This window comes from Balaenoptera ricei, chromosome 17, assembly GCF_028023285.1.
Source record: "Balaenoptera ricei isolate mBalRic1 chromosome 17, mBalRic1.hap2, whole genome shotgun sequence".
NCBI lineage: Eukaryota > Metazoa > Chordata > Mammalia > Artiodactyla > Balaenopteridae > Balaenoptera > Balaenoptera ricei.
The window spans coordinates 68,785,226-68,811,616 of NC_082655.1; the positions used below are offsets into that span (position 1 = coordinate 68,785,226).

At 33.6% G+C, this 26,391-nt stretch overlaps 1 protein-coding gene across 1 annotated transcript in view; it reads right to left on the bottom strand.

The window, feature by feature from the left end:
- Window positions 1-22,444: 22,444 nt before the first annotated feature.
- C17H8orf34 (chromosome 17 C8orf34 homolog) overlaps window positions 22,445-26,391 on the bottom strand; it is a 111,534-nt gene continuing 107,587 nt past the window's right edge. The window contains 1 exon segment of the mRNA XM_059902059.1: window positions 22,445-22,870. Coding sequence (XP_059758042.1) covers window positions 22,687-22,870 — 184 coding nt within the window. The 3' untranslated portion in view covers window positions 22,445-22,686.

Consider the following 26,391-nt stretch of genomic DNA (forward strand, 5'->3'; position numbering starts at 1 on the left):
AACACCTCAGCCTATGAAACAAATTCCCAATCTGCCTTTTAGGTGTACAGGGTTTTCACTGTTAGTAACTATCAAAATATTAATCAGGGAAATTACAGATCACTTCACCTTAAAATAATTAGCAGTTTTAGCATCTTTTTCTTATTTAAAATGCTTATGTACAAAATCAAACAATAAGGAAATATATAAACTAGAAAAATTAAAGATCTCTACCACCTTAATTCTACTCCCCTAAGCTAACCATGGATAGTAGTTTGGTTTAATATATAGAGAGATAAAAATAGATACTTAAATATTTACATATTTATAGCTCATATAAATTTATACAGTTTTTGACCACATTTTTTTCAATAACTAGATGAAATACATAATATTTGCTACTTGTTTTTAAAAGCTAATAATTTCTTGTGTATTTCCCTATATATTTCTGTTTCATTTTTTTTTACTATTATTTGGATTTCATTCAAATTAGACAATGTAAGTTTCCACCAATATGACTAGCTGACTGTCACAAAAGGCTCTCTGCCATTCCAAATACAGAAATGCTGGATAAAGTATAACAAAATAAGATAAAGACAGATATGGCTAGGATGTTGGAACTATCACACTGGAAAATTAAAGTAACCATGATTAATATGCTAAGGGCCCTAAAGGATAAAGAAGACAGCAAGCAAGAGCAGAGGGGCAATTTCAGCAGAGATGAAATTCTAAGAAAGAATCCAAAAGAAGTGCTAGAGATCAAAAACTGTAACAAAAACGAACAGTGTCTGATGGGCTCATTAGTAGACTAGACATGGCTGAGGAAACAATCTTTGAGCTTGAGAATATGTCAATAGACACTTCCAAAACAGAAAAGCAAAGAGGAAAAAAACTCCAGAACAGAATATCCAAGAACTGTGGGACAACCACAAAAGGACAACCATAAAAGAAGGAGAAGAAAGAAAGAAACAGAAGAAATATTTGAAGCAGTAGTAACTGAGAATTTCTGCCAAATAAATGTCAGCCAACAAGCCACGGATCCAGGAAGCTCAGAGAACACCAAGCAGGATAAATAACCAAAAAACCCTACACTTAAGCATATCATATACAAACTGCACAAAATCAAAGATTAAAGAAAAAAAGCCTAACCTACGTAGAAGAGCAAAGGTATAAATTACCTCCGACTTCTCAGAGACCACACAAGCAAGAACAAAGTGAAACATTTAGCATCGAGAGAAAAATCTCACAGACCTAGAATACTGAACCCTGTGAAGTTATCCTTCAAAAGTAAAGTAAAAATGAAGACTTTCTTGAACAAACAAAAACTGGAATTTATGGCCAGTAGATCTGTTTTGTAAGAAAGATGAAAAGAAGTTCTTCAGAGAGAAAGAAAATTATGTAGTTAAGAAACTTGGATCTGCATAAATAAAGGAAGAGCATCAGAGAAGGAATAAGTGAAGGTAAATAAAACTTTTAATTTTCTTTTCTCTTAATTGACCTAACAGGTAACAGTTTGTTCAAAGTAATAATAGCAACAATGCACTTGATTATGTATATACAAATACATAGTATTATATATATATGCTTATGTATGCCTATGTATAAGTGAAATGAGTGACAGCAATGATACAAGGGAGAAAACAGAGGAATTATGATTATTTTGTTATTATAATGTACTTGTACTACCTGTGAAAAGGTGAACTGTTATTTGAAAGTGGACTTAGATAAGTCATAAATGTATACTGCTGATTCTATGGTAACCAAAAAGATTTTAAAAAAATATATAACTGACTATAAAGCAGAAACTAACACACCATTGTAAAGCAATTATACTCCAATAAAGATATTAAAAAAAATATATGTATATATATATAACTGACATGCTAAGGAGAGAATATAGAATAACATGAAATGCTCAATTAAAACTGAAAAGTGCAGAAAAAGAGTGGAATACAAATATAGAAACAAAGAACAGGCAATGAATAAAAAACAATAACAAATATGGTAGATATTAATCTGACTATATCAATTACACTTTAAACATCAATGGTCTAAATATACCAATTAGAAGACAGATATTGTCAGAGTGAACTCAAAAACAAGATTTAGCTATATTTGTCTATAAGAAACATACTTCAAATACATAGATACATATACACCAAAAGTAAATGGATGGAGAAATATACCAGGATAACAATAATCAAAAGAAACTGGGAGTAGCTAAATTCATTTTTGACAGAGTAGACTTCAGAGCAAGGAAAGTTATCAGGGATAAAGAAGAGCATTACAGCATGTAAAAGAGTCAATTCTCCTAGGACATAATAATTCCTAATATGTATATGCCTAATGTACATATACAGGTATGCCTCAAAACACATGAGGCAAAACCAGAAAGAACTGCAAGGAGAAATAGATGGATTCATTGTTACAGCTGGAGACTTCACTACCCCTCTGTCAGGAATGGACAGATCCAGCAGACAAAAAATCAGTAAGGACATAGTTGAACTCAACAGCACCATCAGTCAGCTGTATATAATTGACATCTACTGACTACTATATCCAACAACAGCAGAATACACATTTTTATCAAGCTCATATGGAACATGCTTCAAGATATACAATATTCAGAGCCATAAAACACAACTTAATAAATTTAAAAGAATAAAAATCATGAAATGTCTACTTTCAGACCATAATAAGACTAAACTAGAAATCAGTAACAGAAAGAAAATGGAAAATCACAAAATAATTGGAGATTAAATAATACATTTCAAAATGAGTCAAAGAAGAAATCTCAAGAAAATTTTTAAAAATATGTTGAACTAAATGAAAATGAAAACAAACCACATCTTACCAAAATCTGTGGATACAGTAAAACAGTACTTAGAGGAAAATGTATAGCACTGACTATGTACATTAGAAAAGAAGATCTAAAATCAATAATCTAAGCTTCCACCTTAAGAAACTAGAAAAAGAAGAGCAAATTAAATTCAAAGTAAGAAGAAGAAAAGAAATAATAATCAGAGCAGAAATCAATGAAGTTGATACGGGAAATTAATAAAGAAAATAAAAACAAAAGCTGGATATTTGAAAAGCTGAATAAAATTGATAAGCCTCTAAGCAATCTAAATAAAAAACAGAGGAGACACATATTGCTAAAATCAGAAATGAAAGAGGGGACATCAATTCCTTGAAATACGCATATTGCCAAAACTCACATAAGAAAAAATAAGAAATAGACAATCCGAATAAGCCTGTATCTATTAAAGAAATTGAATCAATAATTAATAATCTTCTAAAAACAAGCACCAGGCCCACCTGAGTCCACCTGTGAATTCTACCAAACATTTAAGGCAGAAATTATACCAATTCTCTACAATCTCTTCCAGAAGATAGAAGCAGAGGGAATACTTCCTAACTCATTTTTAAAGGCCAGTATTACCCTAATAAAAAGACAAAGACAATACAAGAAAAGAAAAGTACAGACCAACAGCTCTCATGACCACAGGTGCAAAAATCCTCAACAAAATATTAGTATATTGAATCCAACACTGTATAAAAAATTATAAACCATAACCAGGTGAGATTTATCCCAGGTATGCAAGGTTGGTTCAACATTTAAAAATTAATGTAATTCATCACACCAACAGACTAAAAAAGAAAAATCACATGATCATATCAATGGATTCAGAAAAGCATATGACAAAATCTAACACCCATTCATGATAAAAACTCTGATGATAAACTAAGAATGGGGAGAACATACTCAAATTGAGAAAAAATACCTACAAAAACCTACAGCTAAAATCATATTTAAAAGTGAGAAACTCAAAGCTTTTCCACTAAGATCAAGTACAAGGCAAGGATGTTTTCCATCATCCGTCCTTTTCAACACTGCATTTCAACTTCTTACTTTCCTGTAATAAGACAAGAAAAAGAAGTAAAAGGTATACAGATTAAGAAAGAAGAAATAAAATTGTCTGTGTTTGCAGATGACATGATTGTCCATGTACAATATTCAAAACAACTGAAAAAAACTCCTGGAACTAATAAGCAATTGTTGCAAGGTTGCAGGATAGAGGTTAGTATATAAATGTCAATTGCTTTCCTAAATACCAACAATTAACAAGTGAAATTTGAAATTTAAAACATAGTACCATTTATATTAGCACCTCCCAAAATGAAATACTTAGGTATAAATCTAACAAAATATGTACAAGATCTATAAGACAAAAACTATATAACTCTGATGAAATAAAAAAGAACTAAATAAATGGAGAGATAGTCTATATTCATGGATAGAAAGACTCAATATTATCAAGATGTAGTTCCTCCCATCTTGATCTATGGATTGAGCACAGTTCCAATAAAAATCCCAGCAAGTTATTTTGTGGATACCAACAAACTGATTTTAAAGTTTATATGGAGAGGCAAAAAATCCAGAGTAGCTCACACAATACTGAAGCAGAAGAGTCAAGGTGGAGGACTGACATACCTGACTTCAAGTCTTACCATAAATCTAAAGTAATCAAGATGGTGCCATTGGTGAAACAGACAAACAGATCAATGAACAGAATAGAAAGCCTAGAAATAGACCCACATAAATATAGTTAACTGATCTTGACAAGTGATCAAAGGCAATACAATGAAGAAAAGATAGTTCGGTACTGGAACAACTAGACATCCACATGCAGGAGAAATGAATCTAGACACACACCTTACACCCTCCACAAAAATTAACTCAAAATGGATCACAGACCTGAGTATAAATTGCAAAAGTATAAAACTCCTAGAATATAAGAAGAAAACCTAGATGTCCTCGGGTAAGGGGATGTCTTTTTGGATATGACACAAAGTCACAATCCGTGAAGAAATAATTGACAAGCTGGACTTCACTAAAATTAAAAACTTGCTCTGTGAAAAACAATGTCAAGAGAATGAGAAGACAACCACAGACTGGGAGAAAATATTTGCAAATGATACACCCAATAAAGGACTATTTTCCAAAATACACAGAACATATACAAACAGGGTGAAGTGGTCAAAAGAAAAAAAATAGCCCTTAATATTTAACAATAAGAAAACAAACAAGCCAATTAAAAAATGGGCCAAAGATATGAGCAGACACCTCACCAAAGAAGATATATAGATGGTAAATAAGCATATGAAAAGGGTGCTCAACATCAACATCATATTAGGAAATTGCAAATAAAACGAGATACCACTGCACACCTATCAGAACTGCTAAAATCCTAAAACCTTGCAACACCAAATGCTGGTAAGGATGTGGAGTAACAGAAACTCTCATTCCTTGGTGGTGGGAATGCAAAATAGGATAGCCACTTTGGAAAAGAGTTTGCCAGTTTCTCACAAAACTAAATATATTCTTACTAAACAACCCAGCAATCATGTTCCATGGTATTTATCCAAATGAATTGAAAACTTAAGTCCACGGAAAAACCTGCACACAGATGTTTTTAGCAGCATTATTCATGACTGCCAAAACTTGGAAGCAACCAAGATGTAATACTTCAGTAGAAGAATGGAAAAAGAAACTGTGGTACATGGAGACAGTGAAATATTATTTGGTGTTAAAAAGAAATGAGCTATCAAACCATAAAAAGACCTTGAGGAAACTTAAATGCATATTACTAAGTGAAAGAAGCCAGTCTCAAAAGCCTACATACAGTATGATCCCAACTTTTCAATACTCTGGAGAAGAAAGAACTACGGAATCAGTTAAAAAGGGTCAGTGACAGTTAGGGGTTGTTAGAGGCATGAATGGACAGAGCACAGAGGATTTATGGGCAGTGAGACTACTCTGTATGATACTATAATGGGGGATACAAGTCATTAAACATTTTTCATTTCCAAAAGAATGAACAACACCAAAAATGAACAATGGTTAAAGTATGAACTTTGGGTGATAATAATGTGTCAATGCATGTTCATTTATTATACCATTTCACGCTGGTGTGCGGCGTTGACAGTAGGAAAGGTTGTATCAGTGTGGGACAGGATGGCATGTGGGAAATAACTGTACTTGCCACTCAATTTTCCTGTGAACCTGAAAATACTGTAAAACCTAAAGTCTATATTTTTTAGAAAAGGAATAAAGAACGAATACATGCTATGACATTGATAAACCTTGTAAACATTATGCTAAGCAAAAGAAGCCCTTCACCAAAGACCACATATATTACATGTATGATTTAATTTACGTATAATGCTCAAAACAGGCAAAACTGTAAGCCTGAAAAAAATTACTGATTGCCTAGAGGTGTGGGAGTGGGTGGTGCTAGGGACAAGAAGTGACAGCTAATTGGGTTTCTTTGGGGTAATGAGAGTGTTCTGAATTAGATTCTGGGATGGCTGCACAACTCCGTGAATATAGTAAAAGCCCACTGAACCATACACTTCAAATGGGTGAGTTTCATGTCATGTGTATATATCAGTAAAGATGTTTAAAAAAAGAATATGAGCAGATTCCCATTTTAATACTACACATTTGCAGTTAATAGTAAGGACATTCTCAGGTCAAATTTCCACATATTTAGCTCTTTATATCACAGGCAAACTGATGAGAAAGGAACTTTTAGTATATCAAATAAAAGATAGTGTGACCATATTGGAAGAGTACATACATTCAAAACTAGGAAATTCATCATCAAAGATCAAATTCTGCTTTTCGATGTGCTACTATGAAATGAAAATGACAATTTCTGTTTCTGCTCAGGATTATTCAAACATCACGCTTACAATAAGCACAGACTTTTTGAAAACTTATCAGAGGTCACGGTTATGAGATATTTCCATAGCAAGTGCCCATATGAGTGTCTTGAATTACTTTTCATACCTCATGTGTCTTTTACATAAATTTAATCATTTCATTTCAGAAACAATAACAAATGTCAAGTTTAATTTTGACTCCTTGAGTATTCTATGATGCAACATTATGTAGCCATGATTTTTATATATTAAAATTGTTTTATTTTTAAATTCAAATTTACAATGAAATGCAAATATGAGTTTTGACAAATGTAATGAGTTTTGATAAATGTATACACCTATATAATGAACACCCCAGTGAAGATATAAAATATTTCTATCACCCTAGGAAGTTTCCTCATGCCAATCCCTCACTGCCCCTGCTATGTTCTGATTTCTATCACCATAAATTAGTTTTGCCTGTTCTTGAATTTCTTGTGATTAAATTAGTATGGTATGTATCATTTCTGTCTGGTTTCTTTTGTTCAACACAATGTTTATGAGTGTCTTATTCAGCTTAGGCTGCCATAACGAAGTATCTTAGACTGGGTAACTTAAACAACAGAAATTTACTTTTTCACAGTCATGGAGGCTGGGAAGTCCAAAATCAAGATGCCAGCAGGTCTGACAGGTGAGAGCTCTCTCCTTGGGTTGCAGATGGCCACCTTCTCACTGTGTCCTCACACGGCCTTTCCTCTGTTCATGCATGTGGGGAGAGGGAGAGGGGGAGAGAAAGAGCTCTTCGTCTTCATACAAGGCCACCAGTCCTACTGGATTAGGAACCCACCCTTATGACATGTAGCCTTAAGTACCTCATAAAAGCCCTATCTCCAAATACAATCTATCACATTAGGAGTTATAGTATCAACATATGACTTTGGTGGGAGAGGGGGAAATGATTCAGTCCATAGCAATGAGATTCATAATATTGTTACATGTATCAGTACTTAGTTCATTTTTATTGAATAGTATTCCATTGTGTGAATATACAATTTGCAGTGAATGTAATTTTGATTGTTTTCTGTGTGGGTTACTTTGAATAAAACTGCTTTCATGTACAAATATTTGTGAATACATATTTTATTTCCCTTGGGAAAACATCTAGGAACTGCTAGACCACAGGATAGGTACATATTAAACTTTATAAGAAACTGCCAGCCGTTTTCTCCAGAGTGACTATAAAATTTTATTCCCAAGAGCAATTGCTTGAGAATTCCAGCTACTCCACATACTTGACAACATTTGGTGTTTACAGTCTTTCATTTTAGTCATTCTAGTTGGTGGGAAGAGATATTTCAATGTTGTTTTAATTTACATTTCTTTGATGGCTAATAATGTTAAAAGCTTTTCATGTGCTTATTTACCATTTGTTTACCTCCTTTTGTGAACTGTATATTGAAATCTTTTGCCTATCTTTATTAGGTTATTTGTGCTGTTGAAAAACTGATTTGCAGGGGCTCCGTATACATTGTAGATAAGAGTCCTTTGTCAGATATACTGCATATATTTTCTCCCGGTAGGTGGCATGCCTTTACATTTTGTTTATTTTCCTCTTACTTTCATTTTCTATGGAGAAATTTGTAATTTTAATGAGGTCCAGTTTATCAAATTTTTCTTTTACCCTTAGTGATTTTTTTTTTTTAATCTCTAGAAAAATCTTTGCCTGCCCCAAGGTTGTGAATATATTCTACATTTCCTTCTAGAAGTTTCAGAATCTCTGCTCTTATGTTTGTGCTTATAATTCTTTTCAAAATAATTTCTGTCATGGTATGAAGTAGAAGGTCAAAGTTCATTCTTTTTCTGTATATATATCCAATTGTTCCAGCACTAATACTTGAAAATACTTTCCTTCCTATATCAAATTGCCTTGAAGCTTTTGTTGAAAACTAACTGACCAGATATGTTTCTGGACTTTAATCCATTCCATTGATCTGTTTGTCTAGTCATGTCAATACCACACTGTCTTACTATAGCCTTATGGTAAGTCTTGAAATGAGATACTGTAATTCCACAGATACTGTTCTTTTCCCAGATGATTTTGGCCACTCAAGGTCATGATTTCCATATATATTTTAGAATCAGTTCATCAATTTCTTTTTTTTAAAGCCCATTAGGAGTTTAATTCAATTGTACTGGATCATACAGATCTAATTTAATAATATTTTGTTAAGAACACATGTATCTATGTTCATAAGGGAGATGCATCTGTAATTTTTTTCTTTTAAAGTCTTTGTCAGGTTTTGGTATCAGAACTATGCGGGTCTCAAAACAATCTGAGAAATTTTCCCTCTTCTCTATTTTGTGAAAGAGTTTGTTACATTTGGCATTATATCTTCCCTAAATTGTTGATAGAGTTCACCACTGAAAACTTGAACCTGAAGTTTTCTTTTGGGGAAGGATTTTGCTTGCAAATTCAATTTCTTTAACATATGTAGAACTATTCAGATGCACTACTTCTTCTTGTTTTATCTCTGGTATGATGTGTTTTGCTGGGATTTTTTCCCATTGTATCTAAGTTGTCAACTATGTTGGCATAAAGTTACTTGCAATATTCTTTTGTTATCCTTTGTGTCTATATAAAATCTAGTAGTGAAATTTGGCCCCGTTTCTCCTTTGTAATATTGGTAATTTGTGTTTCTCTACCTTTTTGTCAGTATTACTAGGAATTTATTAGTTTCAGCATTGCTAATATTTTGTTAGCCTTTTTTTCTGTTTCATCGATTCCCATCCTTATCTGTATTATTTCCTTCTTTCAACTTATCTGGATTCAATTTGTATTTATTTTCTGGATTTTCGAGGGAGAAATTTATATCAATAATTTAAAATTCTTTTGTTTAAGGTTCTGAGTTTCCTTTAAGCAGTGCTTTGGCTACATCCCCCCAAATTTTGTATGCTGTATTTTCATTCTCTTAGTTTGAATTATTTTCTAAGTTCCCTTTTGATTTTTCTTTCATCTATGTGTTATGAAGAATTAATTTCCATATTTTGGAATCTTCCTACTTGTCTTATTGTTGATATCTAATTTAATCCTGTTGTGATCAGAGTACAGATCTGATCTGATTGTATCTATCTGATACAATTTCCCTTCAGTCTCAGAGACTCTTAACACTTCTTATAGTGCAGGTCCACTGATAACATATTCTATCAGCTTTTGTTTACCTGAAATTGTTTTATTTCATCAGCCTGACATTTTATGAACTTGTATTGTAGGCTCATATTTTTCACCAAATTTGAAAAAAAGTTGGACATTATTTCTTAAAATCTTTTTTTCTTTCCCATTCTTTCTCCCCTTTCTAGAATTCTGATTAAATGTTTTATCATTTTCTATTGTCCCACTGGTCACTGAAGCCCTTTTCATTTTATTCTACATTTTAAAAATCTCTGATCTTCAGTGTGGATTATTTCTGTTGACCTGTGTTCAAGTTCACTGACCCTTCTTTCTGCACTGTTCAAATCAGCTGTTAATTCTATCTGGTGAGTTTTAAAACTTCACATATTGTATTTTCAGTTCTAGGCTTTCCTTTGGTTCTTTTTCTAGTTTCAGTACTTCAACCGAGATGTCTCATCTGTTTATTCCTTGTGTTCCTTTCCTTTAAGTCCACAAAATATGTATAATTGTTTTTTAAAAGCCACTAAAAGTCAGCTAACTCCAGTATCTGAGTATAATAAGGTCTGTTTCTGTTGAATGCTCTTTTGTCTTGATTTGCGGTCACAATTTTCCTGCTTTTTTACATGACTAGTAATTTTTTATAGTATGGTGGATATTATAGTTGGTTCTTTGTAGGAAGGCTGGCTTATGTTATCTTCTCTAAAGGATACTGAGTTTTATGTCAGGAATTAAATTATTGGCAGATCTACCTCACCTTCATAAGCATTAACAAAGTATGCCTAACAAAATATGCTTTGTTAGGCTGGGTCTATTTCAATTTTTCCCTCTTTCTTATAAGTGGCTCTCAATTCAGTGTGTGGTTATAACTCTTAATGTTTGATTTTTCCAAGGTCTCTTCTGAATGCTCAAGGAACTCAGGAAGGTTTATTCTCTTTGGCTGGGCTGTAACTCTGATGTGTCCCAGCTCTGCCTGACCTCTCTTTCGCTATTCAGTTCCCAGACTCACAATAACCACTCTCTCAGGTCTAAAGTAGTCTTGCCCTGTGCAAGAACAGCACAGTCCTCAGTTAAGAATCCAAGAAAACACACTTGTAGACTTCTGTCCTCTCCCTCTGCTGCCTTCTCTTGGCACACTGTCCCACAAATCCTAGCCATTTCCTCCTCAGATCAGTGAGATCATCACTCTTCACTCCACTTGAACTCCACCTCCATACAAGTTGGCCAGGGAAAAGTGTCACCATGAAGAAAGCCAGCATGAAACACACGGCTCACCTCTCGTTTCCCTCCTCTCAAGAACCAAAGTCCCGGGCTTCCCTGGTGGCGCAGTGGTTGAGAGTCTGCCTGCCAATGCAGGGGACACGGGTTCAAGTCCTGGTCTGGGAAGATCCCACATGCCGCGGAGCAACTGGGCCCGTGAGCCACAACTACTGAGCCTGCGCGTCTGGAGCCTGTGCTCCGCAACAAGAGAGGCCGCGACAGTGAGAGGCCCGCGCACCACGATGAAGAGTGGCCCCCGCTCGCTGCAAATAGAGAAAGCCCTCGCACAGAAATGAAGACCCAACACAGCCATAAATAAATAAATTAAAAAAAAAAAAAAAAAAAGAACCAAAGTCCCATGCCATCTTTTGTCCTGTGCCTGTAAAGTTGGCATATACTTTGTCTAGTTTTATAATTACTTAATATGAAGGAGTAAGGCTAATACCAGCTACTCCATCATGAGCAGAAGCAGAAGCCCCTGACGTTAAATTTTAAAACTTTGTTGCCTGTGTGGAAACTGCATATATAGGCAAGTAAGTCTATACAATATTAACAAAAATGGGTATTTTAATGTGTATGTATTCCACAGTTTAGTGTTTGATTCTTAAAGCTTAGGAATCTAACTCTTGAGTACCAACCATGTAATCTAAGAAGATTTTGTTTTGCAAGGATCTGTGTCCTTTTCTATGGTATAAGAATAATTATATTTTCTATCCCATGGTATTTTTGTAATTAAGTAATGTACACAAAGCACTTAGGTGCAGTGCATTGCATATTGTAATGCACATAAATGTTAATACTATTCTATGTTTGTTATATATAAAAATACCTAGAAAGTACATCACTGAATATTAAAAGTAATTATTTCTGGGTAACACTTTTTATTTACTTATTTTGACCTCTGTAATGCCATGCTCTTTAAATTGAATATCTGTCTTTTAATAATCAAAAAAATATTATTTTAAAGAAAATTTGACTCCCAGATTTGATATTACAAGTCCCTAAAATTAGCCTATGTTGACTTATAAGTGCCAATAGGCTTCCCCAAAAGAATCATTCTTTGTTCAAATTTCTAAAATTTTTTGCTTATCAGGAAGATATTAAGCAATGTAATCACGTTGACAGTATACACATTTAAAGTCAGTAGCACAGAGACGCTAAGATCTTGAAGCCATTACAAGGCCAGTAATGAGCACATATCACTTTTCTTGCTATTTTTTTTTTTAACTGAGAATTATTTAAACTCCTGATTACTAGGGAAAGCAATGATACAATTTAAAAAATAAATTTATAAATGTGTATATTATGACGGCATTATGGTTGGAAAGTGTGTTTAAACAAACATAGGATTTCTAAGGAAACAACCATGATTGTTGCATTGTGGAAAAAGGAATCGCTTTATGAGCAAAGAATCTGAACTTTATTGTAAAAGGAATGCTGCTTCTGTGATTTTTTTTAAATGTGTGTTCTTAGGATTTTCTTTCTTTCAGTTAAAAGCTTTTATATCGGAGAATAACTTCTTTCACATTCATAATTTTCCTTAACAAAATGGAGCTACTTGGAGCTTGTTTGTCCCTTTTGTGTTTAAACTGTATATGAACAGAGATATGTTTCCTATCTTAAACTGCTTTCTACAAAAGATTTCCTTAACTCAGCCACCGAGATGTTAGAAATCCGATGGTATCAGATATTAACAATGTTATTTGAGAATTTCAGATCGTAAATGTCCCAAGTCCATATAAAAGAAGATAAGAACATCAGATTTTAGCCTGGGGAAAAATAAGAAAGAAAAAAATCCCCCCACCCGTTTCTCTCTTGATATTTTTGCTTTTATTATTGGATGTGAATTCTCTAAATTGTGAGAAGATAAAATAATGCGTACGACTTAAATATCAAGTAGAGAGTACTTGTTGAAATGATATCTAAACATGTGGAGCATATTTAGATGAAACATTGATGACAAAAGACAATAAACCTCTAAGGCCAAAATCCCATGGACTCACTTTCTTTTTTACGTGTACTAAACCTCTTGTGCTAGTTGAAGACAGGAAAGAAATTGATATAAAAATGATATGAATTACAATAACAAACCTTTTTTTCTAGGTCTAATCCTTTATCAGATACACTGAGCACTTTACAGAAATTATTTTAGTTAATCTTTACAAAACCCTGTGATATAAGTATTGTTATAATTCCCATTTTTCTGATGACGAATCTGATATTTGGGAGAAGGACGTTACTGTTCTCAAATCATAGAATTAGTAAGGGGCAATGGGGAAACCTGCAAATAGGGCTACCTGAATACAAAGCTCATACATGCTGTTGTTATTCCTAACACTATGCTAAATTACCTTCCAAAACATCAGTTTCATAAGGTTAATTTCAATTTTGTTTTATGATATTAACAACACTCTACATTAAATTCTTGAAATACAGAGTCCCAAAACAAATGTCAGTAATTAACAAGTAAATATGACAGCACTTAAGAGATGAAAAATAGCTGGCCTAATGAAGCCCCTTTTGACAATTCTTGAAAAACTGAGTTTTAAAGAAATTAAAATTTTATATGGAATTTTAAGTTTATATTCTGACACAAGCAAATTCATCCTATACCAATATAAGGCACTCATTCATCTCTTGCAGAAAGCAACTAAAAAAGTGAAAAGTAAAATATAAGTCACTAAATCTAATTAACCTCCATTAGAACACTGTCATATTTTTTCCCATTATGTACTTTAGCACTCTTTTATTTAAAAGCTTTAGAACAATTTTCAAAAAATGCATTCATTATTCTTACGAATATTTCCTTTCTGAAATTACTGAACATGAGACTATTGAAAAAGAAAATTATATTTCCATTCCAAAAGAAATTCATATACAGGACCAGTTTAAACATTTCAAATTTTGAAAAACATGTTTATTAAATAACTTTAAAAATTTTGAATGAAACTTTATTTCACAAAAACTACTGTTTTCAGATATTGAAAATTGGGAAATTTTCTGAGCACTCTTCTGTTAATGTATATTCAGTGTTCAACTTCAATCATTTTAAGGTTTCTATTTAGAGATGATTAAATAAGATATCAGTGGTATTAAACATATGAAAATCTAAACAGATTACTATAGTTATATAAGAAGTTTTAAGCAATTCAGAGAAGAGTTTTAATGCCTCTTTAATATCTATTGTTTCTGACGTTAAAATGCAAATAACTGCTGAATTAACTACATTTCTTTGCACATTTTCAACCAAGAAAAAAAAACACAATAAAGCCATGATTTTGTACCACTTTCAAATGGCTCATACATGGAGTGCAAAATTAATTCAAATTCAGTCAAATTATATGAAAATCATTACCACAGCTAAACAAATCATCTTGAAGTATAACATCACCATTTTATTAAGTATTTGAAATGGACAAGTTTATTTCAAAAGCAACAAAACCCTAAAAATATTTAACAGTGATTTTCAGTTTGGTTGTGATTTGTTTATACAATGAATTAATGTAAAACCATCAAAACTGTGCTGTTTCAAATATTTTCATACTTATCAATATAATTAAGAGTTTTTAAAGCTCGTAGATTATTCAATACATTTATGACTTTACTTACACAGAAGTATGTAAACATAAGTACAAATTTCTAGTTCTTATATGTCTCTTCCTTGTCCCTCCCCCTCCTATTCCTGCTCCCAGCTCAACTTGTGCTAGTGGACATTCATGTATATGCACAGAACATCTTTCTTTTCTTCCTAAAAACCATTTATATGGAAGAAAATTAAAGAGAGTAGAATAATTTGCTCTATATCTTTAACCAAATCACATTAATGTTTGCTGTTGCTTAAATATCCATGTTAAAAATAGATGTAATATTTTGTAGTGATACAGCAAATACTTTGGCTTGCAAATACATTTGTAGTTTTACATTCTTTGTCTTCAAGCTTTTGATTTTACTGTCTTATGGGAAACTTCTATTTTTACTGTTAATAGGCAATTTCTCAATGCTAAAGAAAGCTTTTTTTTTTCTCTGCTTATAACTAGACAACATGTATGTAAGTTAGAAGATATGAATTTACTTGGAAGGAAAGTTTTATATATAAATTCCAGTGTCTTTTTTCAGATATTCTTGTTAGGCAAGGCAAAAAGAAAAAAATAAAATAAAAGCACTTTCAGAGAATACCTCATTTTTATTCCCACAGCATCCCTATGTGATAGGAATATTTTAATCTGCATTTTACAATGAATTACTTGTAGCTCAGGTGACAAAACTAACAAGAGGCAGCATGAGGGCTGGAGCCGGTCTTAGAGCTCTAGCCCAGTGCTTTGACCACAGACCACACAAAACATCTCACGGTGTGGCTCATACCTTTGCAAAATAATCAGTGAAAAGCTATGGCCTAAGTATGAAAAAGCACATTAACTTACATTGTTACATGTCAAAAATTTCTAACTTACTTCAAAGCGAGAAATATGTATTAAACAACCTACCCACAAATATATTAAGAACAGCTCTCTCTCAAATAAAGGAATTTTCACACCGGTATACAAATGAGATGAAGGACAATTGTCAATAATTTGTTTATGGGTTTAGATTTTATTTTCAAACTATTGACTTCATTCTGTTATGCTGATCTGCTTTTACCATTGGAAAAAAAAATTTTTTACTCATTATTTTAAATAGTTTATTCATCCCTTTATACATATAAAAAAAAACTTAACAATTCACTATTATTTTTTGTTCCTTGGTGAGCTGCCATTTTCCTCTAAGCTGCTTATGCGTGGAAAGTAGATCATTTTTTGTTTTGTTTTTATTGCTCAGCTTTTTATTTTCGTTTATATGTATACATGTATCTATTATTTTTCAAGTTCTTTTCCCATTTAGGTTATTACAGAATATTGAGTAGCGTTCCCTGTGCTATACAGTATGTCCTTGTTGGTTATCTGTTTTAAATATAGCAGTGTAGAAAATTTTTTAAAGGAAAAAAGCAACATTTCTTATCAAATACCATAGAAGTAAATCATGTAGGATGATATCTATTTTTGGTGGCATGCAAGTTCATATTTATTTAAAATGCAATCTCTACACACAAACCCTAGTTATCACCTGCAAATGTTCTGATATTTTTTGAAAAGAAACACAAATAAAGTGTGAAGAGAATGAAGCATAAATAGGATTCCAAACATGAAATGAGTGCGTCCAGAAAGCAATGAAGGAGGCTATGAGTCACATCTAATGAAAGCAAAGTAAGAATCCTAAATAAAGATTTAATGTAAAATAGAAGCTCATCGGAACCATGTCCTCAGGTCTATGCTAGAATCATTTCCTAATATGTAATTTTTCTACTCTAAGCAGTTCATTTTTCAAGCACTCCTGTAAATATGATATCAGGAAGGAAGACAGAGATAATAAGGTAATACAAATTGCATTACCCATATAGCTTCTTAGCAAGACTTTTCCTTATTTCCAGGAGACAATTCAGTAGAGCCTGGTTAACTCAGAAACCTCTATTCCATGCTCTCTCTCTCTGTTGTAAAAATTAGACTTTCTAATATTTTATTCCTCTTGCTTCAGGATATATCACATCAAACAAAAAGTGCACTGACCATACCTAGACTAAGATTAGAATTCCTCACTGTATGTTCTACACATCACCTGCAACAGAATCTCTTGGAGGACAGGAGGAAGGGCAGTCGTGTTGAAAAATGTTGATTCATGGGCTGTATCCAAATCTAATGAAACAAAAATTGGGGGTAAAGCCCACTGGAATTGGCATTTAAATAAGCTTCTCAAATGATTCTTAAGCAAACCAAATCTTGAGAATCATCCCTGAATAGTTAACGGTTCGTGAAACATGTCTGTACTTGTGCAAATCTGAACTCCCAGGAATATGCAGAGTCACTTTGTAAGTGGAGAAATTAATAAACCTATGAATGAATTAATGGACTAATTGAGAGCTGAACTAAAGACCTACAAAATGTTTGGTTCTATATAGATGCCAACACTCACTAGATTCACTGTTCTCTCAGAGCCTAAAGAGGTCAAGATAATTAGAAAAACAAAGGGCACAATATTCTTAGTGCTATATATTAATATGTACTAGTACTACCCACATGGCAGGTGCATGACACTTGCTGAATGAAAATGTGTTTCAGTGGATTTTCTCAAATGTTTTTACTGTAATTCGGAGAGACAAGCACTGTGCTGTTCAACTCCACTCAGGCTACACTTCAACCCAAGCTCACTTGGCATTTGTGCAGGCAATGATGGCACTAAAGCAAGATGAAGTCAGAATTCAGAAATATGGGACAAACTCTATAGCAGAAGTATTTCACAGAATTTCTTTAACAATATATCACATGGCTTAACAGGAGGAAATATTTATTATTTAGCATGTGAAAAATATTTTCACACATCTGTGTACATATATCCTAGTTTTTCAATTATGCTAATTAATTTAGTGACCATTTAAAAATATATGTGCAGATATTCTATTTTGGTTAACTGTGGTCATCAATTGCCAGTTTAATAACGAATTTTTGAGAATATCTAATATTTAAAAATGAGAGCTACTTACATTGAGGTGATTTGGAAGATATTTTATTCAGTATGTTCTAGATTTAGAGTACTAACTTCACTGGTACTCAAAATTGTTATCTCTTAACACCCACAAATTTGGACATTTTAATCTCAAATATGTACTAATTCCATATTAAATTACATTGGTATATACTGAATGAATTTCTAAGCAGTATTTAAAGCAATCTTACAGACAATATTAAAGGATCCATAAATTTAATTTTTGAAAGTCCTCAGACTTTTTAAAAGAATCATTTTACGAAGAATATTTTAAAGTGACAAGTTATCTGTCATCCTGATGCTCCCAATAATCAATACTCAAAAGAAATAAAGTTTGTATGAATGTTCCCCTGTGCTTTAGACCATTTCACATACTTTAGATCACTAAAATACAGGTATAGAGATAGGTAGGCAGATTTTTTTCTTTTAAACATTTAAAGGCCCTCTCCCTTGCCTTCTTTTTTTTTCTTTCCTTTTTTTTTTTTTAACATCACTGGGTGACAGCATCCATTTCTCACTAGGTGAAATGCACGTTCTTATTTTGCAAACATGAGTGATTTCTGCTTTAAGAAGCATCCAACTTTAAAAAAAGAAAAAAAAAAAAAGAATTTGCCAAAGGATCACCTTAATGTAATGAGTCCCTCTAGAAAATTAAGTTTATATTTTACATAATTTGGCAAGATATTGGGGTTTTAGAAACTCAATTACTGTATTCTGCAAAGAATACCAGTATAATTATACTTGTTCTAGATTATTAGATTTAAAATAAATAAAATATATCTGTAATCACCTTGTTTGTTTTTGCCAACACAGTTTTAATTTTTATATGATTAGAAAAAAGCTAAGACCAGGTAGTATAAAGCATGACTAATGCTATTTTTCTTCTTTAGCATCTCTGGAATGTGATTTTTAGATATTTGTCTCATCATCAATTCTGAGAAAATCTAAAAAAAACTTTTTAAAGTAATATACTAAAATGTGTAAGAAAAGTAGCTTTCAAATAATTCTGATGACATTTTAAAATGAGTATAAATTATATAGAGAAAAATCAAACACATAATTGTAATCAGCATTTCATCAAAAATAAAATGAAAAGTCCATGTAATATAATGAAAATGGACTCACATTTACAAGCTGAAATATCTCTTAAACTAATGAGGTTCCTCAAATCTTCTGTGAAAGTTAATGGAGTAAAATATATAGAGATTTTTAAAAATCTCTTACTGCTCCATTGTAACTGGTTTTTCTGCTTTTGAAAGATTATTGACTTTAATAACTTTTAAAAATAATGTGCAGATTCTTCATAGTTTTATTCATTGTGATCAATTTCCAGCATAATTACCAAAATATTTGAGAATATCTTATATTTGAAGTTGAGAACTACTTAGTTTGAGATGAATTGGCAGATATCTTATTCAACTTCTTCTGTAATTAAAACACCAATTTCAGAGGTGCTTAAAATTGTTATATCTTAAAATTCCACAGATTTGGAAATTTTATTCTCTGGTATATATTAATTCCATATTAAGCTACTTTTGTATTATGAATTTATAAGTAGTATTTAAAGCAATTACAGAAAATATTTAATCTACTTAAAAGTCATAGACGTTGTATTATAGTATTTTCACATTCCCAGTACACTTAGAAAAGAAACTCACAAATATACAATTAAACAACTGCGAAAAATTAAATGTTAATCAGTATGTATTACCAACGCTAGATTCCTTAACAAACAAAACAAGGGTCAATAGTTTTACTACTAAACTAAAAGTTTTTTTCCCCTTCAAATCAACCAGTTTTATTTAGGAATAATCCTTTGTTATATTAACATTAACTAATAATTATACTTTTTACTTATTTATCAGTGCACAAAGCATACAGACTGCTTCCCATGCATAATAAATAAAATTTTCAACCAGTTATACCTGGTATAGGTAACAATGACAAGTTAAACCCTTAAAACATATAAGCTATTGCAAATTCATTCTAAACAATGTTGTGGATTCAAAAAGTTATTTTATATACCAGATGTCTCTGTTGCATTTTACAATTATTTCATGTACTAAAATTTGATTTCAAATATGTTTTCAAGAACTTAGCATTTGTATTTTCCTCACATATGTACAATCACTTACGTTTCTCTGGAATCAGAGTTTCAAAACTATTATCTTAAAATTCTTTAATAATAAATGAAATGATGTAAATCTAATATTAAAAGGACTGGGAAGATAGATACTTTATAGTTTCTAAATTGATTTAGGAGTATTGCATCAATTGATTAGTGTAGGACTTGATATCCAATGGAATAATAATAGAGATATACATGCCTGTTGAAGATGCAGGTTTTAAAACTGAATAACTTAATAACCATTTTATTTCATGCCCATACTTCACATATTTATCCATTACTACATCATGACTGAAAAATTCTTAGCTCCTGCATTAACTGAAAATATTCATGTATGTCTGTCTGATTTCATGTAAGACATGAGCCATTCATTACCTTAGTTAAAGGCATACATAACATTATAAGTCATGAACTTATATACTCTACTTTTGAAGAACACTCTGAGTCTATATTTTAAACATATATTTCTAAAATAATAGAACAGTATTAATGGGTAGGAGTATTAGGGCCTTAAAGACAAATATATTTCATATCTAAATAACATTTTACTTTAATTGATGAACTTTATGGGCAAAACAATTTGTGGATAGAATTTTCTGTTATATGACCTTTGTTCACTGAGACAGCTAGGCAAGAGGGTTGCATATGGCATTATTTTAGGGGACAGCCCAGTGGACTTGGAACATTCCATATTATTGCAGGGAAATCTCACAACCTATAGACCAGCATTAGTACACCACCAGCTGCCTGTGCTGACATGCGGACTCACATGGCGAAAGTCCAAACCTCCAGCTATCTCTCATTCTCAAATTTGCTCAGACCAGAGGCTAAAATGTCAAATGAAACAAAATCAGTGAGGACCAGCTGTTAATTGCTCACATTAGGTAGTCTCCAAAACCCAATCCTTTGGTCTTCATCTCGGGAGACTAGAAACCTCAGAACAGAGGAGCTGAGATCTAGGGATGCCAGCACTGAGTGGACACCTGAGCCTCCTTAAAGAATCTCTTGATATCACTTAAGTTCTATGAGTTCCTCCACTCTGACTAGACATTCCTGAGGCTATTAGGAATCCCAAAGTGATTTGGAGAATGCTTGGATTTCCTCAAAAGATTCTCTTTGCAACACAAAGTATAACCGCCTTCATGTGGGTATCAACTGACCATGAGCTGTTGTATAAAGGAAATGAGGGGGACAGAAGGATACCTGCAAACCCAATGTCAATGTACCAACACACCAGCACTGATGTTACATAGGCAACATCCATTAACGGTTCCAGACTTGCCCCCTTCACTGTTACTGAAGCAGAGGAACAATGTACAGGCACGGGTCATGAAGCACAACTGCCAAGAGTCCAACCTTACAACAGCAAACCTGCAGGGGTAATGACCACACTGCCTGCTGAACTACATCTACTTGTCCTCTGGGACTTACCAGAGGAATCAGACTCTCCAGGAAACATTCCCTGATAACCGGCCCCTACTTCTGCATTAGATGTTATTCCTATGTACAACTCTGCGCTTAATCAAATTAGCAACTGTAGCAAAAAATATTAGAGTGATATTTACATTTTCATCTTGAACACTAGAATGTAAAGTTCCTGTGAACAGAAACCATGATTATTTTATTTTTACATCCCCAGGACCAAGTCTAGGGCCTAGCATTCAGTAAACGTTCGCTGAATGGAAGTTGGATGAAGGCAGCACCACCATATCTGACACATCTGCCACATTACTGATTTGGAGGCAGGGAGATGAGATTCCTTAAAAAACACCCAGATTTAACAGTTCTTAAAAAAAAAGATGGACAGCATGAAGTGAAAATGCCATGACATAGCCTCCTCAATGCTGGAATGAATGCAGTTATTATAACATCAGAAATTATCAGTGAACCTGCCACCATTAATTAATAACACCTTGTAGGCCTATGCATGGAGACCTATATCATTTATTATAATGATAGTATTTTAGTACCATAAACACTTAAAACCAAGGAAGCTAGTTTAGAAAAAAAATAATTAAAAAAAAATCTGTATACTTCTGGGGCTCCTTTTTCTATATGTTAAATTTATCTCTGAAGCATTCAAATGATTTTATTATTTATTCACTTTCTAGTATATTGTTACAAAGTATTTGAAAATTGTTCTAATTATTTAGAATAGAATAGCTAATATCACTGAATTAAAAACCCAATGTTTTATATGTGGATAATTCACTCTGAAATAAAATATAATTTCCTTCTTTTGAAAAAACGGTTTTACAAAAGGAAGTTCAATTTAAAAAAACTATTATGCAGAGATTTCTGATGAAACAAAAATGTACATTTACTTCATTAAAAGATATAAAAGATTTCCTATGTATAAAACTTTCATGAAAGTAATGAGCCTATAAAAACACTGAAATCTCTGCCAACTTTCCTGTCATTTATGAAAGACATAAAACATTAATTTACTATCTGCCCTTTTAAATTTAACTTGCTTTTTCTAAAACATCCTTGAAACAACAGGGAGACATCTTGGAATGCGGGCTGAAATATGTACTCTGGATACATTTTATAGACAAAAGATGTGATCAAGGCAATCATAATAGGAGAATAAAGCAGACAAACTTGAATTTGTATCACAAGTGCACAGAGAATAAATCTTGATTAAGTAGTCAGAAGGTAAGTGCTGCATATACAAAGCACAAAATACAGTCTAATAAATACTTCACAAGCTCAGGTGATTTCAACTTAACTCTTGCATGCAACTCCATGAAAGTCTAATGCAAATGTGTGCTAAATGGTTTCTTTCCCCTAAGACAAAACCACTCAAGACTTTAAAAATCTCTTAACCACTACGCACTTTTACAATGCCAGAGAAGAAAAAGAGAAATTATTAATTTTTAAAATTACCCAGCAATTCCATTGCATCATCTTCATCATCAATATCTTCTTCTGTTACCGATGGGGTGGGGCTATGGACAGACTCAAACGAATCTTGAGAGAGCATTGCTGCCAGAAGTTTCTTATGCTGCTGTTGCTGCTGTTTTAATCCTTTAGTCTTGGGCTCCACCTTTAAGCTGAAGGAATAGTTAAATGTTAATTTTCAATGATGATAACATCATCAATTAGCTGTGGTAACTAAAGAAAATCTACAAACAAATTTTCACTCAATTATTTTGTTTTGCAAATCTACGCACATATTAGTAAAATTTTCCCCAAGGACAATGGAAATACAGACTGTCTTCTTTCTAAGACATCCTTCGGTACCTCATTAACAATTTCCTAGACTGGAATACTTGAAGAATATGACAAACCCCTGCCCCATTTAAGGGAGGAGGTGCTAATTGGCTCCTAACAATTGTTGCCATGTGGGAATTAAAGCCCACTGTTAATGGTTTTCTAATTTTTTAGAGGAGGTAGGAAGTTCAGATCATTATATAAAATTCCCTGATTTACAAAACGAATGCATGTCAAGCAAAACACATGTAATGGGATAACTATTTTAACACACTATAATAAAATTTTTTTAATGAAAACTTTAATTTTACATAATTAAAATAAATGTCCTCACTGGTCCTCTCATGTTGCCTAGGTCTGGGGGTAGGACAGGGTAGAAGGAGGGATGGAACCAGAATTGGCATTTAAATGACTTTCAGTGCCCTCCAGTCTAAAAGAGTCTTTGCAAATTTGGAAGAGTTTCCTTGTGATAAAGCCAGACTTCCTTGGATAAAGGAGCCAGTCTTTCATGGCTGTCTCCCCCAACTTCCCAAGACAGTGTCTGACGGGAAAACTTACATGTCCACGTGGCAACCATTTATAGTTTTAAAAATTGTCCCAAAGTTCTTCTCTTTCCTATAATCTGATTTCTTTCCATATAATTGCCCAAAGGAAGAAAACGGCAAATGTTACCTCATGAAGGAAAAAGACATGATGAAAAGGAGGTCTCTCTCAAGCAGGAAGGAGAGATTAACCCTTTCTAAAAGGGCTCAGAAAGAAGGTCCAGGAGAGAAGGCAAATGAGCAAGAGGAGGTTACATGCACTTGGTTTAAAAAAAAACCAACTAGGTAAGTTTCAGGGCATGGATCAAAACATTTCAAGCGGTCTTAATAGAAGAGCCAGGTTCAACACTGTCTAAGAGAAGGTTGGAAGTGGCAAGATGGCATTGTATGTCATCAGTGGGCAAAGATCAGTCAGCTCCACCTCACTGTTCACCTCAGAGTTAGGCTGGATATGACAGAGAAGATCAAGGGAAACGGGTGCAGAGAAAGCTTGTTCTTTCCCCCAAGTTAAGGCTATTTAATAAATGCACAAGGAATGATGGAATCAGAAAACCACCACTTTAACCACCAACACAGTGACTGCTCAGGCAAGGATCATCAAGGGACTCTAACGCCCTTTGCTGACAGATTGTTGGGGGAGAAGGACTGTCAAAAATCTCAAGGTGGTTTCCAACAGATTATTTATGTTTCTACTTGAATTTTTTTGCTTTGAAACAATTACAGATTTACATGAAATTGTAAGAAATAATAGAGCGATCCTGTGCACCATTTATACAGTGTCCTTCAATGGTAACATCTTATAAAATTATAGCACAATATCATGGCCAGGATACTGACAATGATACAATTCTCCAATCTTATTCAGGTTCCCATTTTAATTGGACTCACTTTTGTGCGTGCCTCTCTATGTATTTAGTTCTAGACTATTTCAGTATTTTTGTGGGTTTGTGTATCATGTATCCACCACCACAGTCAAGGTACAGACCAGTTCAAACACTACAAGGTTTCCTCGTGTTGTCCTTTTCTAACCATTCCCACCTCCCTCTATAACTCTCCTTCCCCTTCCCTCATTCCTGGCAACCACCAGTCTGTGCCCCATTCCTATAATATTGTGATTTCAAGAAATGTTATATAAGTGAAACTACACAGTACATAATCTTTTAGGATTGGCTTTTTTCATGCAGTATAATTCCCTGGAGATTCATTCATGTTGTTGTGTGTACCAGAAGTCCATTCCTATTCTTTGCTGTGTAGTGTTCCATGGCATGGATATACTCCAGTTTATCTAACCATTCACCCATTGAAGGACATCTGGCTGTTTTAAGCTTCTTGGCTATTAAGATACAGCTGCTATGAACATTCATGTACATGTTTTTGTGTGGAAGTTCCCATTTCTCTGAGATAAATGCCCAAGAGTACAAATGCTAGGTTATACGGTAGTTTCATGTTTAGCTTAGGTTTTTTTTTTTTACATTTACATTATCAACGTGTGATTATTTTAATAACTCTAAATGTGTCATGAATATATATGCTTTCCCACTAAATAGCTATAGAAAGATGCTTGAATATTCATGGAAAAGGAGATGACATAGGATTCGGTAAATTATTGATACAAGAAGAGGTGGAAGATTACCACAGTGTGAAAACATGAGACTCAGGACTGGTGATAATTTCAGGGAGAAGAGAGACAGCGAGGTCTGTAAGCAGGAATGAGATGCAAGGTTCACACCTCCCTCTTCTCCTGTGGATTGTACAAGTGAAAACTGCATCATTAGAGAGAAAATAGGGTCCTGCTACTGGGAAGTAGGGGTCTTAATGCACACAAGTGGTGAGTAGGTGGGAAGAGGTGGGGTTTGCAGTCTTTCTCAGAGCACTTAGATTTCCGGGTCCCCTTATTTAGACTTTGAACGTGAATCTTAATAACAGGATTCTTAGAATACCTTCCTGAAGAAAGGCTGTATAGCAAAGCATTGAAGCACATGGAATTTGGAGCAAGATAGCCTGGCTCAGTCACTTAATAACTATCCAATCTTGGGACAGTGATGTAACCATGCTGGGACGTAGTTCCCTTATTCCTAAAATAGGGATAATAGTAATGTTCGCAAGAGGATGAAATGGGTTAAGACATGTAAAGCACATACAGCAGTCTACTAATTGGTAATTAATATCACTATATATTCAAAGAACACAATGGGCAGCATCCTAGATATTTACATGTCTTTTCTTGAGCAGTAACATCCCACATCCCAACAAACAGAGAAAGGAAATAAAAAAATATCTTGGGACTTCCCTGGTGGTGCAGTGCTTGAGAATCCGCCTGCCAATGCAGGGGACACGGGTTTCACCCTTGGTCCGGGAAGATCCCACATGCCAAAGAGCAACTAGGCCCATGTGCCACAACTACTGAGCCTGTGCTCTAGAGCCCGTGAGCCACAACTACTGAGCCCTCGTGCCACAACTACTGAAGCCCACACACCTAGAGCCTGTGCTCCGCAACAAGAAGCCCGCACACCCACAAGAGAAGCCACCACAATGAGTAGCATGCACACTGCAATGAAGAGTAGCCCCCGCTCACAGCAACGAAGACCCAACACAGCCAAAAATAAATAAATAAAATAAAAAATAATAAAAAGCCAATTCTTAAAAAAAAAAAAAAAAGTGTCTTTATGAAAAGGAATAGCAGCTACATTTCAATTTGGTGTCAATACACTCTAGGACTCCATTTTGCTTTGGTCTAAAAGGTTAAGTTCTAAACCAGGATCAGCTGGAAAAGGACAGTTTAAAGTGGCCATGCCCTCCACTTCTTCCCACTGGATGGC